This window comes from Pteropus alecto, unplaced genomic scaffold, assembly GCF_000325575.1.
Source record: "Pteropus alecto unplaced genomic scaffold, ASM32557v1 scaffold80, whole genome shotgun sequence".
Lineage (NCBI taxonomy): Eukaryota > Metazoa > Chordata > Mammalia > Chiroptera > Pteropodidae > Pteropus > Pteropus alecto.
In genome coordinates, this window is record NW_006430460.1 from 3,124,848 (window position 1) to 3,142,094 (window position 17,247).

The 17,247-nt window shown below is 41.0% G+C and overlaps 1 protein-coding gene, 1 long non-coding RNA gene and 2 other non-coding genes across 5 annotated transcripts in view; 1 reads left to right on the forward strand and 3 right to left on the reverse strand.

Moving 5' to 3' along the window:
- Positions 1-6,297: 6,297 nt before the first annotated feature.
- Positions 6,298-10,370, reverse strand: RPL21 (ribosomal protein L21). Of its 2 annotated transcripts, XM_025046948.1 has the most exons (6): positions 10,336-10,370; positions 8,147-8,225; positions 7,803-7,864; positions 7,180-7,292; positions 6,606-6,756; positions 6,298-6,422 (listed from the first exon to the last, which is right to left on the reverse strand). In XM_025046948.1, exons 2-6 carry the CDS (start codon positions 8,172-8,174, stop codon positions 6,333-6,335), a joined length of 444 nt encoding a protein of 147 aa, XP_024902716.1. In that variant the 5' UTR covers positions 8,175-8,225; positions 10,336-10,370; the 3' UTR covers positions 6,298-6,332. The 2 variants fall into 2 exon arrangements, with proteins under 2 accessions (XP_024902716.1, XP_006926988.2); XM_006926926.3 differs by lacking the exon at positions 10,336-10,370 and having other exon boundaries at positions 8,147-8,247.
- LOC112480031 lies at positions 7,005-7,131 on the reverse strand. The gene has a single exon (XR_003046459.1). It is a non-coding gene; the product is annotated as a small nucleolar RNA SNORA27 (small nucleolar RNA).
- On the reverse strand, positions 7,394-7,464 carry LOC112480030. The gene has a single exon (XR_003046457.1). It is a non-coding gene; the product is annotated as a small nucleolar RNA SNORD102 (small nucleolar RNA).
- Positions 10,371-10,460: 90 nt separating the features above from the next.
- LOC107195742 overlaps positions 10,461-17,247 on the forward strand; it is an 11,092-nt gene continuing 4,305 nt past the window's right edge. The window contains exons 1-2 of the long non-coding RNA XR_001516968.2: positions 10,461-10,966; positions 11,613-11,639. This is a non-coding gene — a long non-coding RNA (uncharacterized LOC107195742). The remainder of the gene's footprint in view (positions 10,967-11,612; positions 11,640-17,247) is intronic.

Consider the following 17,247-nt stretch of genomic DNA (forward strand, 5'->3'; position numbering starts at 1 on the left):
GCCGTGGAAACGCGGCCACCGGTCCCGAGCGCGCAGGGCGGGTCTCCCGCCCCCCACCCCGCAGGCACGACTCTGGGGCCCTGGACCAGTGGGTGAACCTGACGTCGGGTTTAGGAGCTGGGGGACGAAAGGAAGAGGGAAAATGCAATCGGTCCGATGTTTCCCCAACAGCGAGAGGAGAGAGTCCTGTCGAATGCTGCCCTTTGGATGTCCCAAGGTGCCGAGGGGTGGCGTTAATAAGAGAAAAGGGGGGACGGGGGAAAGAGCCCCGAGTTACTACCAGTATAAGGGAGCTCGCAGCCACTGTGACCCGGACCCACATCTTTTAAGGCCCCTCGGGGGCAGTAGCTGCTTGCAGCTCGGTTGAATTGACTCATTAGTGGACACTCAAGCATTCCGTCCGCGGGGAGTTGGGGCGGGATGGGAGGATGGGTGACAGGACATAAAATACAGACAGGCTCCATTTGAGGGCCCAGCACGGGAGGGCAGAGCCGCGCGATTCTGTCTTCGCAGGTTGGAAAACCTTCGTGTTTCTGGCCTCCCGTGTCCCAGCCTCCTATGTCCAGTTCCCTATTTACAGCCCTCTGCGCCGCCCATACTCGTCCCTTCCTCTATCCTGGTTGATTCGAGGGACAAACTGCACAAAACCAGTTGGCTTAAAACAATAATGCCTCCTAGGTGCTCTCAAATCTCAAGGTCAAAGTGGGGTTATCCTACTCTAGGCCAGGCTGGGCTCTTTCATGCATCTGCAGAGAGCTGGCAGGAGGTGGGGGGTGGCATCATCCAGGGTTATCCTACTCTAGGCCAGGCTGGGCTGATCTTGGCTGGGCTGACCTTAGCTGGGCTCTTTCATGCATCCGCAGAGAGCTGGCAGGAGGTGGGGGGTGGCATCATCTGGCAGGCATGACTCTCTTCAGCCAGCAGGTTGGCCAAGGGTTTGTTCTCATGGTGGCTGAGAAGGGTCCCAAGGGACAAGGACTCTCGAGGCCGAGGCTGGGAGGTGGAACGCATCACCTCGGCTACATTGTTGGCCAGAGCAAGTCATGACGCTCCAAATTCAAGTGGTGGCGAAAGACACGCCAGTCCCTGGCGGAGGGAGCTGCGGAGAGGCAGACACCCTGGAAAGGGCTGGGATGCAGAGGGGGTAGCGAATGGGGTCCACCTTTGCGGCTGCCGGCAGTGACAAGTGTGCCTCCACCCACCCAGTAGCCCAGCGACCCGTGAGTCGTCCTTGACTCAGCTGCTCTCACTTCACAAGGATTCATTTCCACGTTCCATCGTTTCTTGGTGTCTCCTCCCCACCCCCATGGCTCTCTTCACTTCTCAATTGAAGCACCCTGAATAATCCTGAATAGATGGCGACTAGTTTACGCGTTCCTCCCTCGGGGAAGCGTCCTCTGACCACCGCTGCCAGCCACACCCCTATCTCCCAGTTATTCTCAGGGCACCCTTGGCAGGCACTCGACTGTCACTACTTTCCGGTGGGATGTTTATTTCACTTGTCACCAGGAGGGCAGGGACTCTAGCTTGTGTCCTTAGTAGACAGCCCATAGTGGTACATAGGACTTACGAGGTCCCGATTAAATGTTCACTGCCTTTGTGAATGAACGAACGAGTGAATGATGATGTCTTCGCTGTGTGAACTGGAAAAGACAGAAATCATGTGTGTAACCACTACCCTTTTTCCTTGTTTCTGAGAACAACCTGCTCTCAGGAGCCAGTGTCCCAGGAAATGTCCAGAGATGAACTGCCAAGTATCAGCTACACGGACTGTTGGCCGGTCACAGGGCCAGCCCCTCCCGTTAAAATTCAGCTGAACTGGAAACACACGAAAGCAGGGCACCTCCTTCCCTGACTGGGGAAAAGCCACCATCACGAGTTAATAGTCACAGAACCGCAAAACTATTAGGTTCCGGGGTCCTTGAGCAGTTCAGTGACAGAGGTCTGGGTTGTTGTCTCTCGGATTCTCTTGGCCTGTCCTTCCTGCACACAAAATGGCACCTGCCTCACCAAACATCAAGTCCTCATTCAGGCAGGAGGGGAGGGAGGGGCTCTCTTCCTTCGTCTCTTTTTATTAGGAAATAATTCACAGAAGATCCCAGCAGACTTTCTCTTCCATCTCACTGGCCAAGACTGAGAAGCGGATAGTTTATGGAAGCATCTAATGAAGACGATGACATTAGCATAGCTGGCTTGAACAACACAGCTCCTCCGCAGGGGCTAGACGCATTGCTACTCTGTTAAAAATCAAGAAATAGGAAAGGGTGTCTCTGCTCCGCACCCACGCAGTTGGAGATGGCACGTGCCACAGACACCCTTCACTGTCCTGGGGTTTAAGTGCAGAACTTTCAAGGGAAAAGAGAGCCTTTCTTGGCTGAATCTTGCATTTATATTCCTCCTTTGCTTAGAGCTCAAAAAGTTATTCCATTCTCCTTGGAGATCTCTTTGCATTTGCAAATACACAAGATAACCCATGACTTTTTAATGCAGGCAACATATTACTTAACTGCGGAATTATAAATAGCCTCGCGTAAATTGTTGCTGCTCGTGTTCTATTTCATTTGGATCTCTTTGTGTCGTTATGTAAAACTGGTGCAACTAACATAAGAGGCATGCGGAAGTCCTTTTAGAAAAATAGAAATGCTTTTTAAAAAGATAATAGAAATGTGTGGGCACAGATACGGATACACAAATCCGTGGGTGTTATTCTTGAGTGCGAAAGACAGGATTTGGAAATGTGCACACATCACCAGGCTTGGGAAGTTATTAACCCTTCGCCAGCCAGATAAACTTGATTTTAGCCTTGAGGTAAACTCTGCCAAGCGTACTCTAGTTCAAGAAGGTCCTTCTCGCCACCCCATCAGCCATTATCGGTTACCTTTCCTGTATACCCCAACTCCTTGAATATTGCCGTTATGGACACTCGAGACTCCACCGTTCAGGACTTTCCCTAGAATAGATTATATGCTTCTGTCCTCTACCTGCTCCTTTTATTTCAATTCAAAATTATTTAAAATCTACTCTCCGCAAGGCTGTTAAGTGCTGGTATGTTACACAAAGAACAGACAGAAAAGTCTAAAACACGCCCGTCTTCGCAGACATCCCGTAAATTATCATTTATAAACTATTGTTCTTTACAACAAAGCAGGCGGAACTGCTTATTTCCCATCAGCAATGAATCTGAATCTCTCTTCTCTCGGGAGCAAAACATCCAGTCACATCTTCACTTCAGCTACTAACCTCACCTCATTTCCTAGAGACAGTAAAGAGTACCCCGCTGCGTTTTCTCCCAATCTAAGTAATTTCCACAAATTCCCATCTCGCTAGGGAGATGCACGAGAGCATTTTCTGTGCCTTTTCCACTGAGGGCTTTGAGATGGCCTGTCAACGGCTCTTCACCAGGCACCTCTGCTATTTAAAAAAAATCCCACCACAGGACGTTGGCTGCTTGTCCAGTGCTCGGCACATCTCCCATAGGCAGTAACGGCTGCAGCCGCTGCCTATCATTATTTATAACCAAGCAACTTGTCTATTGATTTTTTGCATAAAAAATATCGGCTTTCTTCTTCCCTTTAAATGGGGCTGGGATAAAGAAATGATGCTGTAAACACTCATATTCCAAATAAAATTGTTTTATTTCTCGTGTTTAAAAGATAAACATACCTTGTATTTTAGCAATTGTTTACATTTTAGTATTTTTTTTCCATCCTAGTAGAGAAAATGCTACTCTAGTGGGCCCACAGAGATATGAAATTGTGTTGTTTTTCTTGCCACAGCAAAGAACAACTTCAAAAAGAGTGTGATATGTTCAATCTTTGGGGTTGGGTTCAACTGAAAAACAAAAACAAACAAGAAAAACAAACAAAAAAAATAGGCCTTTTAAAACATACCTGGATGAGAAATAATTCAAGGAGCATGCGACCTTGTTTATGGTCACATATGGCTCAAGAAAGCGGTGAATACTTTTCTCATCAAGTTTAAGGAAGACTGTATAGGGATTATTTTACAAATTCACAATCTGTGACAGTCACTCATTTAAAAAGACCTGCATTTTAAGGCAGGTGCATTTCACCTGCACGCTTTCAGAATTCAGGGATTTCCATTGTATTCATCTCTAACAAAGGCTTCTACGCTAGTCTAATATTGGCAGAACATGCAGATGGAGCTGACCAGGAAAGAGCTGTAAATAGACTACAGGTTTTCGAGAAAGTCGGCTCTGAAATCTGAGTCCACACCTTAAGAGATGGCTGAAGCATAAACCCATGGTTCTCAAACTTGAACATGCACCTCAGTCACCCAGAGAGCTTTAACTGCTGGGCCCTGCCCCCCATCATCTCAGTTCTGGGCTATGTCTACATTTGTACCGTTTCTAGATGTGGGTGCTGCCAGCTGGGGAACCACTGGCTTCCATCACCCAGAACTTCTAGAATGACAGACGTGGAACATGGAAGAACAGCCTGAGTAGAACTGGGTAAAGTATGATGGCAGGAGCCTCACAGAAATGGTTGTCAAACACAGAGGGAGATACAGTGAAATTGCAAACATCTCAATTGGCGTTTGGTGAACTTTTTAGTTTCATTGGTGGTGGAGGCAGAAACAAAATTTACAGTGGAAGACTAGGAAATGCAGCTATGAAAGGAGGAAAAGCTGCTCATTTGTTTTCATGTCTGTAGCTGAAACACTCAGTGGAAAGGTCAAGGATGAGACTAGGAATAATCAGTGAAAAAACAGGGCAGAAACAAGAGCCTCGTCAGCACCGTCCTCTCCCTCAGCCGCCCCACACTTGATGCCTTAGCTTCACGATGGGGCCTGGGACCTTACTGCTTTTCCTAGACTATAGTCTTGATGATCGTTTGCCTCCTTCAACCCTCTCCTGCCCCCCAGTAGGTAACACTATTCCCTAACGTCTATTGATACAAATCGATCAACTCAAATTCCTCCCACACGCATCCGGCAGTGCTAAGTATTATGATAAGAAAAAGAACGTGGAGTGCGCTTCATTCTTACAGAAGGCTAGGCTGCGGCCTTGGGAAAATTTGAGGAGACCGAAAGGGGACAAACCATGAGGATCCTCCCAAGTTATGTTTAAAGAAGAAATTAAAAAATGTTGACTGAAGGGATAGGAATAGAAAAAAATGGCTGAGATAGTTGGGAAACAATTTAAAAATACGCAAAGTGAGGAACACTCATGTAAGATGACTCGGTCTGGTACAAGCAGGAACACCAACTGACACAGCAGGGTTTCCTTGTTGATTCCTGTGGTGGCAGTAAATTCTGTTGACCAATACGATCGTGCTTAAAGCTCAACTCACCACCAGATGTCAACCTTTAAGGACAGTTAACGAGTTATGTTCGGCATTCAGCGAGATTCAAAGCCAGGTTTGCTGGGTTTGAAAACAGACCCGTAACTTCACTGGATAAAACCAAAGGCCACTAGCCCTGGGCTTTTACCGACAGTACCAAATGAAGTTATGAAAAATAGTTTCTCATCCTAGAGTCTATTAGTGTTAAGAGAACGTAAGTCAAGATGCTATGGCTATAGCTATCACAGAAAACTGGCGGCAGGTAGGATGGGATGTGACAACTCCCTTGTGACTACGTTGAAGATTTTTGCCACATTAAAGTAAAAATACCCAGGAAGCAACTGAATAACTTACATGTGCTCACTGTACAAAGTAGCTGTACAATGTCCCCACTAACGTGAGGCGACACGACACTAGGGACTGAGACCCGACGATGGAGCCACACTCCTGGGGCCTGGGTCTCTGCGCACGTGTCACCTTGGGCAAGTTAACTGTGCCTCGGCCTCCTTTACGTAAACGGGTAAAGCACCGCTTACTCCAAGATTTTTGAGTAAAGTGCTTAGAATGCCATACATCATGTTAATGGCTACATATAAATGTCCAACCCCAGCTGAAATAAAAATAGTATTTTAGTTCCAAATGATCACAAACACTATTATTTTCTGAGTCGTGTTCCATGAAAGGTGGAAACAAATGTTAACTCACAAAGAACAAGGGACTTTAAACTATTTTAAAGTAGCAGGCTTCAAAGGCAAGTTCCCAATCCTTAAAATACAGCTATTTACGATGCAGTTATGAGTGATCCACACACTCTGACCTTAACTGTAATGCAACAGATGTAGTTTCCTAACCAATGGACCATACTCTGTTGCACAGTAAACCACCTGTCTTTCAGAAAGAAAACAAACCACTAAATCTGAATAGCAATGACATCACCCAGTGAATCAGGACAGTTGGTTTTCTTTAAACGTTTCTTTGGAGGAAGGGACACATACTCAATTAGAGGTCTTTTATTTTTTTGAAAATCTATCATGCCATGAATTCATAGGGAATGGGCTCCAGCAGCTCAGGTTCCTTTCCATTTGTTCTCACAAAGTGAGCTTCTCTGGGTGGAGCAGGCTGTTAAAAGAAAAAGACGAGGGAATAATTATGTCAAGTCCCGTAACTCAGTTTCAAAGTGCTCTCAGAACCCATGAAATAACGTGTATTCAAGTCTTTAACTTCACTTTCATAGAAAATTATCACCGAGCAGCAGTTTTCAAGTTCCAAGATCAACCGAGATACCCTTCGTCAAGCACTCACCTGGCGCTTCAGCTGAACCCAGGTACCTTTCTCTTTGGCTTCCTTCTTTTTTTGATCATTTTCCTTCACACGTTTCAGGAAGCTGTCTCGGCTCTTTGAGTGCTTAATATGCTCAATACGTACATTAATTCTCTTGGCAAGAATCTTGCCCCTGGAGAAAAGAGAAATGCCTATAAATCCCTCATAAGAAATATAACCAAAATTCAAAACTCTCGGCAATTTCATTTCTTAAACCAGGAACCTTTTACCTGCAGACAGGATAAGGTGTCAGACCCCAAAATGCAAAATAATTTAACAGGAACCAGAAAGCTAATAAAACTGACAACTTTAATTAAACTTATCCTCTGAAAACTGTAACTGATACCAAATCCCGTAAGACTTTCCAGTAAGTCTATTTCAATTTGTTTCCTCTGACAGGATACAAGACAAACACCCAGTTTGCTTGAGTTTTAAAAGGCTATTTCCTTTGCCCCACTTGAATGACCAATAGAGACATAAGTCCAATTGGCAAAGTGAAAAGGGGGTGCGAGGGAATCCTAATTAGCCACAAAGAACGAATGATGAGGTTACTTACTTAACTTGTTTGTTTACAACAATGCCGACTGCATGCTGCGTAACGTTGTAGACTCTTCCAGTTTTGCCGTGGTAGCATTTGTGGGGCATGCCTTTCTGAACAGTGCCCATTCCCTGTTAGGAAAGGATGTTAAGTGTTAAGACAGTAAGTTCTCTTTTTTATTAAAGTAACTAAGACACTCTTAAGATTCTTCTCTTTTATATGGCAACTCAAGAGCTTTCAGAGCCGGTGAAATGCATTTTTCACGTTGCTTTCAGCAATCAAAAAGACAATCATCATTAAGCTCTAGAGTGCCAGGACACATTTCAATATCGGTCATCGACAGTTTTCACTGGTTTTTCCTTTTTATTAGTCACCTCCACTGATGATTAAGTTTTGCACTAAGGTATTCATTTCACCTCAACAAACTCATAATTTCTCCACTGGCCGTTAAACTGGTTTCCAAAGTAAAACTAAATTTTAGCTGTTTCTTACGAACTCTTACTCAGGGAATGGATTTTTCCCATTTAGGATAAAATGCAGCCAACAAGTACCATCCATGCACACTACTACTTGAACTCCAAAATCAGATTAAATCCAACTTTTCTCATTTCTAATGTTATTTCCCCAATTGTGTAACTTACTTTGATGTCTACAATGTCTCCTTTCTTGTAGATTCGCATGTATGTGGCCAAAGGAACAACTCCTTAAAAAACAATAACAATAGTATCAAGATTAAAACGTGAAGAGTCAAAGAAATCTGTAACTCTACTAGCTTTGGACACACGTTTGAATTATGCACTTTTTAAAAACCTTGCTAGTTGACAATTTAAGCACTATATAAAATTTGTTCTTTTTATTACAAAATTAGGGTAAATGCTAAATAATTAATGCCATTACTAATACATTACACAAATTGCAACACAAATGTATTACTAATACACAAACGAATGCCACGCTTGCTCTCAAAAAGGTTAAATCTACTTACCATGTTTTCTAAAAGGCCTAGAGAACATATAGCGGGTGCCACTCCTCTATCCCTTTGTGTTGGTCATTTTGGCAAATTACTGGAAGATGGTGACTCTGGCCAAAAAGAAAGCTTTAACTTCATTTAAAAAAAATTTTTTATTATGGTGACATTGGTTAACGAAATACAGTAAGTTTCAGGTGTACAACTTAACAGTAAGGCGTATATATTTATTGCCTTGCGTTGGAGATGTTTCAAATGTTGATATTAGGATGATAAATTCTTGGATTGTGGATTTATTGGTTTATTGTGCTTGATGGGGGGGTATTAGAAAGCATTAACAAAACTCAGCATTGCATTTTTATATGGATTAAACCCCTAACAATTTTTTGAGTCTTATACAGAATTTATTAGCCGTCAAAAATCTCTACCTCTATTTATATTTGATTGTTTACAAAAACAGGTTTTAAAATCACTGACCCAATTTTTCTTTAGTCAAAAGGAAAGTTTATTAGAAAAGGGGTAACACTCCACAGAGGCTGGTATCCTCTCAGAGGCAGAATGAGAGGGACCATCACTGACCTAATTTTGACATAAGTTCTGCCATTTACTTGCTGAAAGACCTACATTTATTCCTTGATACTCACCTGTGAAATGGGTTAATACTTTTATAATAAACTGAGGTAATGTCCACAAAGCACGCGGTAATTCCTAGCACATGCAAACTGCTAATTTATCACTAAGAATTCACCTAAAGACATTTGGAATAGAACCTTTCACTTTGTTTCCCAAAAGATCAAAATAATGGTTTCAACTGCTTTGTGTCATCTAAGGACAGAACTACCTCTCGTTGTTGGCAATTACTCCTACCACAAGGCAAAATACACTGAAGTCAGGGTTAACTTGACAGTGTTCTAATGTAAATCGGTCTCTTTATTAACACTCCTTAAAGTGACCCCACCAAAGTACCTTTTTCATATAATTTGTGTGGCAAGGAGACACAAGAATGTGTCACCTAACCCACCAAAGCCAAACCACTGTCATAAGGAATGCGTCCTTTACTTTTAAAAGGCATCTAAGATCTATTAAGTAGAAGGTACCGTTTTAATCCTCAGAATCTCTATTAATTTTAAATAAACTTGTATAAGTTCATAAACAAGGAGATCCGAGTCACTTGGTCAGAAAGAGGCAAAATCAGTAACGAGTCATTTCTGAATCCAGAGCCCATGCTCTTTGCACTGGGCCCATCTTCCCAACTTAGGAATCATTTCATCTTCCCAACTTAGGAATCATTTCATAATAAAGAAGAATGAATATTTAAAAGTAAGTATCACCGACAGATTCCTACTTCCAAAAATGAGACCCATTTATGGGGTACAATCTTCGGTTTGCTCAACTCTGGGAGCTGGCGGCTACTAGCTACAAACTAGGCAAAAAGACGAAAAACGAGGATTAACTGGTTGTTCAATAACTTCTCCCTTAAATGTGTAAACCAGACACAAAGCTATTCGGGAATCCACGCACTCAGGTTGCACTATCGTTAACAAAACAAGACCTGGGGCGAGCTGATGGTATTTTCCCGCTGTCCAACTGCGATCCGGGGCCAAAATTAAAGACAACCGGATGTCGTGTCACGCACCCTCCACGAACGGCCCGGGGTTCGTCATCCGGTCCACAGAGCGGGCTACTCCGTTTTTCGACCACGAACGCAGACTTTCACGCGCAACGAGGCCCCGCCGGGGATGAAAGTTGAAGCTCGGTTTTAAAACCGTTCCCATGACCTCCAGGTCGCAAACCGGGATCGGGAGTCAAAACGCCACCACGGAAGGACTTCGAAAGGGCCTCGAGCCACGCGCGGCCCCGTACAGCCCGTCCGAGAGGCACACGGATGGATGGGGGAGCACAGGCCGCGGGGACACAATCACCCCGAACTCTCGGGGACAATCACCCCGAACTCCCTTCCCGAGCGACCTGAGTTCACTATGGTGATTCGACGTCGCTCTTCTCGAGCCTGGGCCCGGCCCGCAGCCACGGCCCAGCGCACGCCGCTCCCGGTCGGGACGGGCATAGGTCCAACGCCCCGGCCGGTGGGACTCAGACCGTCTACACCGTGTCTCGCTCGGGCCCCAAGGCACTAGCTCAGCGGCCACAGGGTGGGAAACACGGGTTTGCGGATCGACGGGCGGCCGGCAGCCACGCGCGGCACCTACCTGGAAGATGGCGATTCCGGCCGAAAAGGAGGAGGCGGAGCCGCGGCGCCCGCCTTACAAGGGCCTGCGGGCTGCCCGAGGCAGTGCCTGAGCAAAAACCGAACTAAAATCGTCTCTCCCGGGGTTAGGGACGCGTCCTCGAAACAAGGAGAGACTCTCAAAATATTTTCCTTCCTTATGAAAAATAGGCGATGTACCAACAGACGCTGATACTTGGATCTTGACAGGCAGCCCGGAAAGGGGCTTTCAAGGGCGTCAACAGGACGCCGTCAGTTCGAGCGTGCCGACGTCCGCCCCTGCGTCAGGGGTTACGCCGGAAGTGGGCGTGTTTGCGTCTTCGCGCAGCTGTGAGAGGTTGGTGCTATGCCGTGTAGGTGTTTGACACGGTATTTACTGCTGGTTGGCTGGTTGTAGAAATGACCGCATGGGCACAAAATTCAAACTGTAGTTAAGGCAAGAACATTATCCAGTTTATATGTCTTCTCAAAAGTTTTTTTTCCCCAAACGCGTCAGAGCATACTAAACACCTACTGGTAGGTGTGTAAATGTTGCGACCACTTTGGAAGGCAGTTGAGCAAGAAGTAGTGAAACTGAAAATGTTTAAATACTAAATCCCAGCATTCCTTCCAAGGTATAGATCGCATTGAAACTTTGATATGTAGACAGTGATGTATATAACAGCAATATGACTAGAGAAGCAAAAAATTGGTAACATCAGTAAGAATAAATACACTATAGGATATCCATGTGATGGAATGGTATCAACCACTAAGTTAAGACTGAACCCAGAAATGAGACGAGGCAAAAGAGGATGGTGTAGAATGTACGTAGTATCACAATTTATATGCATACAATTTTAAAATAATACTGTGTATTGCTTAGGTACAAATGTATATGTCATGAAAGTCAAGAGATACAAGAAGGTAAAAATCAAATTTAGAAAAGTGGTCACGTCTGGTAGAAGGGGAGCTGTAAAAGGTATAAGGAAGGCTTTAACCTGATATTTAAAAGCTGGATAACGACTATACAGAGGATTCTGTTGTTTGTTATTCTTTGTAATATGTATTATCTTAGTAGAGTTTTTCTAGAGTAGTTTTAAATTTATTAAAAAATTGAAAAAGTAGGACTTCTTATACCTGGCTCCTTACTTTTGCTATTATTAACATCTTAACATTATTTGTAAGAATTAATGAACCAGTGTCATACATTATTGCTAACTAAAGTTCATTGTTTATTCAGATTTCCTTAACTTTTATAATATCCTTTTTCTGTTCCAGGATTCTATCCAGGATACCACATTCCAGGTAGTTATCACGTCTCCTTACGCTGTGGCATTTCCTCAGATTTTCCATGTTTTTGATGACCTTGACAATTTTGATGACTACTGGTCAGGTATTTTGTAGGATGCCTCAATAAGGGAATTTATATGATTTTTTCTCATAACTGTATGTATTACCATTTTTAACATTTATTTTTCAATTACAGTTGACATATGTTAGTTTCAGGTGTGCAACATAGTGATTAGACATTTATATAACTTAGGAAACGATAACCCTGATAAATCTAGTACCGTCTGACACCGTGCATACTTATTACAATATTATTGACAGTATTTCCTGTGCTGTACTTTACATCCCCGTGACTCTTTTTATAACTGGCAATCTGAGCTTCTTACTCCCCTCACCTTTCCACCCATCCACCCCAATCTCCCTCCCATCTGGCAACCATCAGTTTGCTCTCTGTATCTTTGAGTTTGCTTCTGCTTTGTTTGTTCATTTATTTTGCTTTCGAGATTCCAAATATAAGTGAAATCATATAATATTTGCCTTTCTTTGTCTGACTTATTTCACTTAACATAATACCCTCTAGTTCCAGCCGTGTTGTTGCAAATGGCAAGATTTCATTCTTTTTTATAACTGAATAATATACCATTGTATGTATGTTCCACCTCTTCTTTATCCATTCATCCACTTAGGTTCCGTCCAGATCTTGACTCTTGTAAATAATACTGCGGCGCATGTAGCGATGCATGTATCTTTTCAAATTAGTGTTATGGATTTCTTTGGATAAATATAAATACCCAGAAGTGGAATTACTGGGTCATCTGGTAGTTCTATGTTTATTTTTTGAGGAACCTTCAGACTTTTTCATAATTGCTCTCTGTTCTTTGAGTTTGCTTCTGCTTTGTTTGTTCATTTATTTTGCTTTCGAGATTCCAAATATAAGTGAAATCATATAATATTTGCCTTTCTTTGTCTGACTTATTTCACTTAACATAATACCCTCTAGTTCCAGCCGTGTTGTTGCAAATGGCAAGATTTCATTCTTTTTTATAACTGAATAATATACCATTGTATGTATGTTCCACCTCTTCTTTATCCATTCATCCACTTAGGTTCCGTCCAGATCTTGACTCTTGTAAATAATACTGCGGCGCATGTAGCGATGCATGTATCTTTTCAAATTAGTGTTATGGATTTCTTTGGATAAATATAAATACCCAGAAGTGGACTGAGCTGCTTACTCCCCCCACCTTTCCACCCATCCCCCCCAATCTCCCTCCCATCTGGCAACCATCAGTTTGAGGAACCTTCAGACTTTTTCATAATGGCTGCATCAATTTCCAATCCCATTAATGGTGCCCGAAGGTTCCTTTTTCTCCACATCCTCACCGACACTTGTTATTTGTTGATTTATTGATGATAGCCTTTGCGACATGTGTGAGGTGAGATATCATTGTGGTTTTAATGTGCATTTCCCTGATGATTAGTGATGTTGAACATCTTTTCAGATGTCTATGGGCCATCCGTATGGCCTCTTTGGAGGACATGTCTATTCAGGTCCTCTGCCCATTTTTAAATTGGATCGTTTGTTCTTCTGATGTTGAAGTGTATGAGTTCTTTATTCTTATATATTTTGGATATCAATCCCTTATTGGGTGTATTGTTTGCAAATAACTTCTCCCATTCGATAGGTTGCCTTTTTGTTTTGTTGATGGTTTTCTTTGTGGTAAAAATTTTTTAGTTTAATGTAGCCCATTTCTTTATTTTGTTTTTGTTGTATTTGCCGTAGAGACATATCCAAGAAAATATTGCTAAGAGCAAAGTCAAAGAGTTTTTTGCCTATTTTTTCCTATAGGAGTTTTATGGTTTCAGGTCTTACATTTAAGTCTGTAATCCATTTTGAGTTTACTTTTGTGTGTGGTGTACAGAAGTAATCTAGTTTCGTATTCTTTTTGCATGCATCTTCCCAGTTTTCCCAACAACATTTTTGGAGAGACTATCTTTACCCCATTGTATATTTTTGCCTCCATTGTCATATAGGTGTGGATTTATTTCTGGGCTCCCTATTCTGTTCCATTGATCTATGTTATCTGTTTTCATGCCAGTACCATGCTGTTTAGATAACTATAGCCTTATAGTATAGTTTGATATCAGGTAGCGTGATACGTCCAGCTTTGCTCTTCTTTCTCAATATTGTTTTGTCTATCAGGGTATTTGTGGTTTCATATACATTTTAGGATTATTCTAATTCTCTTAAAAGTGCCATTGGTATTTTGATAGGGATTGCATTGAATCTGTATATTGTTTTGGGGAGTATGGACATTTTAATGATGTTAAATCTTTCTATTCATAAGCGTATCTTCCATTTATTTATGTCTTCTCCCATTATTTTCTTCAATGTCTTTTAGTTTTCTGAGTACAAGTCTTTTGTTTCTTTGGTTAAATTTATTCGTAGGTATTTTATTCTTTTTGATGCAATTGTAAATGAGATTGTTTTCTTAATTTCTCTTTTCGATTGTTCATTAGTGTATAAAAATGCAAACAATCTCTGAATGTTAATTTTGTAACGTGCTACTTTACTGAATTCATTTATTAGTTCTAATAGTTTTTTTGGTGGAATCTTTAGGGTTTTCTATATATAGTCCCATGTCATCTGCAAGTAATGACAGTTTTACTTCTTCCTTTCCTGTTTGGATGCCTATTATTTCTTTTTCTTTTTGATTGCTGTGGCTGGGACTTCCAATAGTATGTGAATAAAAGTAGTGAAAGTGGACATTCTTGTCTCGTTCCTGATCTTAAAGAAAAAGCTTTCAACTTTTTCACCATTGAGTATGATGTTAACTGCGGGTTTATCATATATGGCCTTTATTATGTTGAGGTACGTTCCCCTCAACCCCACTTTTCTGAGAAGAGATTTTATCATAAATGGATGCTGGATTTTGTCAAATGTTTTTTCTTCATCTATTGATATGACCATATGATTTTTATCCTTCATTTTGTTTATGTGGTGTGTCATATTAATTGATTTGCAGATATTGAACCAACCTTGCATCCTGGGAATAAATCTCACTTGATTGTGGTGTATAATCTCTTTAATGTATTGCTGAACTCGGTTTGCTCATATTCTGTTGACGATTTTTGCATCTGTTCATCAGGGATATTGGCCTATACTTTTCTTTTTCTGGTAGCATCTGTCTGGTTTTGGTATCAAGATAATGCTGGCCTTGTAAAATGAGTTTAGAGCCTTTCTTATTCAATATCTTAGGATAGTTTGAGAAGGCTAGGTATTCATTCTTCCTTCAAAGTTTGGTAAAATTCACTTGTGAAGCCATGTAGTCTAGGACTTTTGCTCGTTGGGAATTTTCTGATTACTACTTCAATTTTGTTAGCAGTTCTTGGTCTGTTCAGATTTTCTGTTTCTTCCTGATTCATTCCTGGAAGTTAGTATGTTTCTAGGAATTTGTCCATTTCTTCCAAGTTGTCCAATTTGTGGGCATATAATTGCTCATAGTATTTTCTCATAATCCTTTGTCTTTGGTATCGGTTGTCACTTCTCTTTCATTTCCGATTTTATTTATTTGGGCCCTCTTTTTTTCTTGGCGTATGGCTAAAGGTTTATCTTTTTGTTTATCTTTCAGAGAGCCAGATCTTGGTGTCATTGATCTTTCCTATTGTTTTTTAAGGCTCTATTTTATTTCCACTCTGATCTCTATTATTTCCTTCCTTCTACTTACTTTGGATTTGTTCTTTTTCCAGTCTTTTAGATGTAAGTTTAGTGTTTATGTGATTTTTTTTTGTTTCTTGAGGTAGGCCCGTATTGCTTTGAATTTCCCCCTTATAACTGCTTTGGCCATTTCCAGTGGATTTGGGGTTGCTGTGTTTTCATTCGTCTCAGGTATCTTTTGATTTTCTCCTTGATCTCTTTGTTAACCTACTTATTGTTTAGTAGTATGTAATTTTGCCAAGATATGTTCGTGTGTTTTTCAGTTTTCTTCTTGTAACTGATTTCTGTGATCAGAGAAGATGTTTGATATGATTTCAGTCTTAAATTTATCGAGACTTCTTTTGTGGCGCAACTTGTGGTCTATTCTGGAAAATGTTCCATATGCACTTGAAAATATACATTCTGCTGCTTTTAGGTGAAATGTCCTAAAAATATCAATTGATCCGTCTGGTCTAATGTGTCATTTAAAGCCACTGTTTCGTTGTTAATTTTCTGTGTTGATGATATATTTAAGTCGATGAGGTATAAAATCCCCTATTATTACTGTGTTCCTTTCTATCTGTCTCTTTATGCCCGTCAATATTTGCTTTATATATTTAGGTGTTCCTATGTTGCGTGTATAAATGTTAATAAGAGTTAAATCGTCTTGTTGGATTGATCCCTTTATCATTATGAAAAGCCCTTTTTTGTCTCTTTTTACAGCCCTTGTTTTAAAGGCTATTTTGTCTGATATAAGTATTGGCACCCCAGGTTTTTTGTTCATTTCTATTTGCTTGAAATATCTTTTTCTATCTTTTTACTTTCAGTCTGTGTGTCTTTCAATTTGAAGTAGGTCCCTTGTTGACAGCATATGTACGGGTTTTATTTTTTTATCATTCATCCACCTGGTGTCTTTTGATTGGAGCATTTAGTCCTTTACATTTAAAATAATTGTTGATAGGTATGTAGTTATTTCCATTTTATTAATTGTTTTCTGGTTGTTTTCATAGTTCTCTGTTTCTTGTTCTTTTGCTCTCTTGTATGTTAATGATTTTCTATGGTGTTATGTTTAGATTCCTTTGTTTATTTCTAGTATATCTCTTAATAGATTTTTGTTCATGTGGTTCATATAAACCAAGCTATGTTAATAGCAGTCTTTTAAGTTGACGATCACTTAAGTTCGAACACATTGTAAAATCACTACAGCTTTTATTCCACATTTATATTTTTGTATTTCTTACTTTTTTTATATATGCGTATCCCTTTATTTTTATAATTACACATGATCTCTTTACTTTTATCTTTGAACCTATGTACTAGCTTTATAATTGGTTGATCCACTGCTTTTACTAAGTGCCTTTGTGAGTGAGGTGTTTTTTCTTACTTATATTTTCTCATTTTTACTTTCGTTCTTTTCTACTAAAAGAGTCCTTTTAGCATTTCTTGCAATACTGGTTTAACAGTGATGAACTCCTTTAAGTTTTTCTTGTCTGGGAAACACTTTATCTCTCATTTGCTTCTAAATGATAGCTTTGTTGGGCAGAGTAATCTTGGTTGTAGGTTTGTGCCTTTCATCTCTTTGAATATTATGTGCATTCCCTTCTGGCCTGCAAATTTTCCTTTGAAAAAATATCTAATGGATTTATAGGAGCTCCTTTTACATGACTAACTGTTTCTCTCTTGCTGTTTTTAAGATTCTCTCTTTGTCTTTAACTTGGCATTTTAATTATGATGTGTCTTGGTGTGAGCTTCTTTGGGTTCATTTTGTTTGGAGCTCTCTGTGCTTCCTGGAGTTGTAGTACAGTTTCCTTCTCTAGGTTGAGGAAGTTTTCGGTCATTATTTCTTCAAATAGGTTTTCAATCCCTTGCTCTCCTCCTTCTGGTATTCCTTTGATGAGAATCTTGGTACACTTGATATAGTCCAAG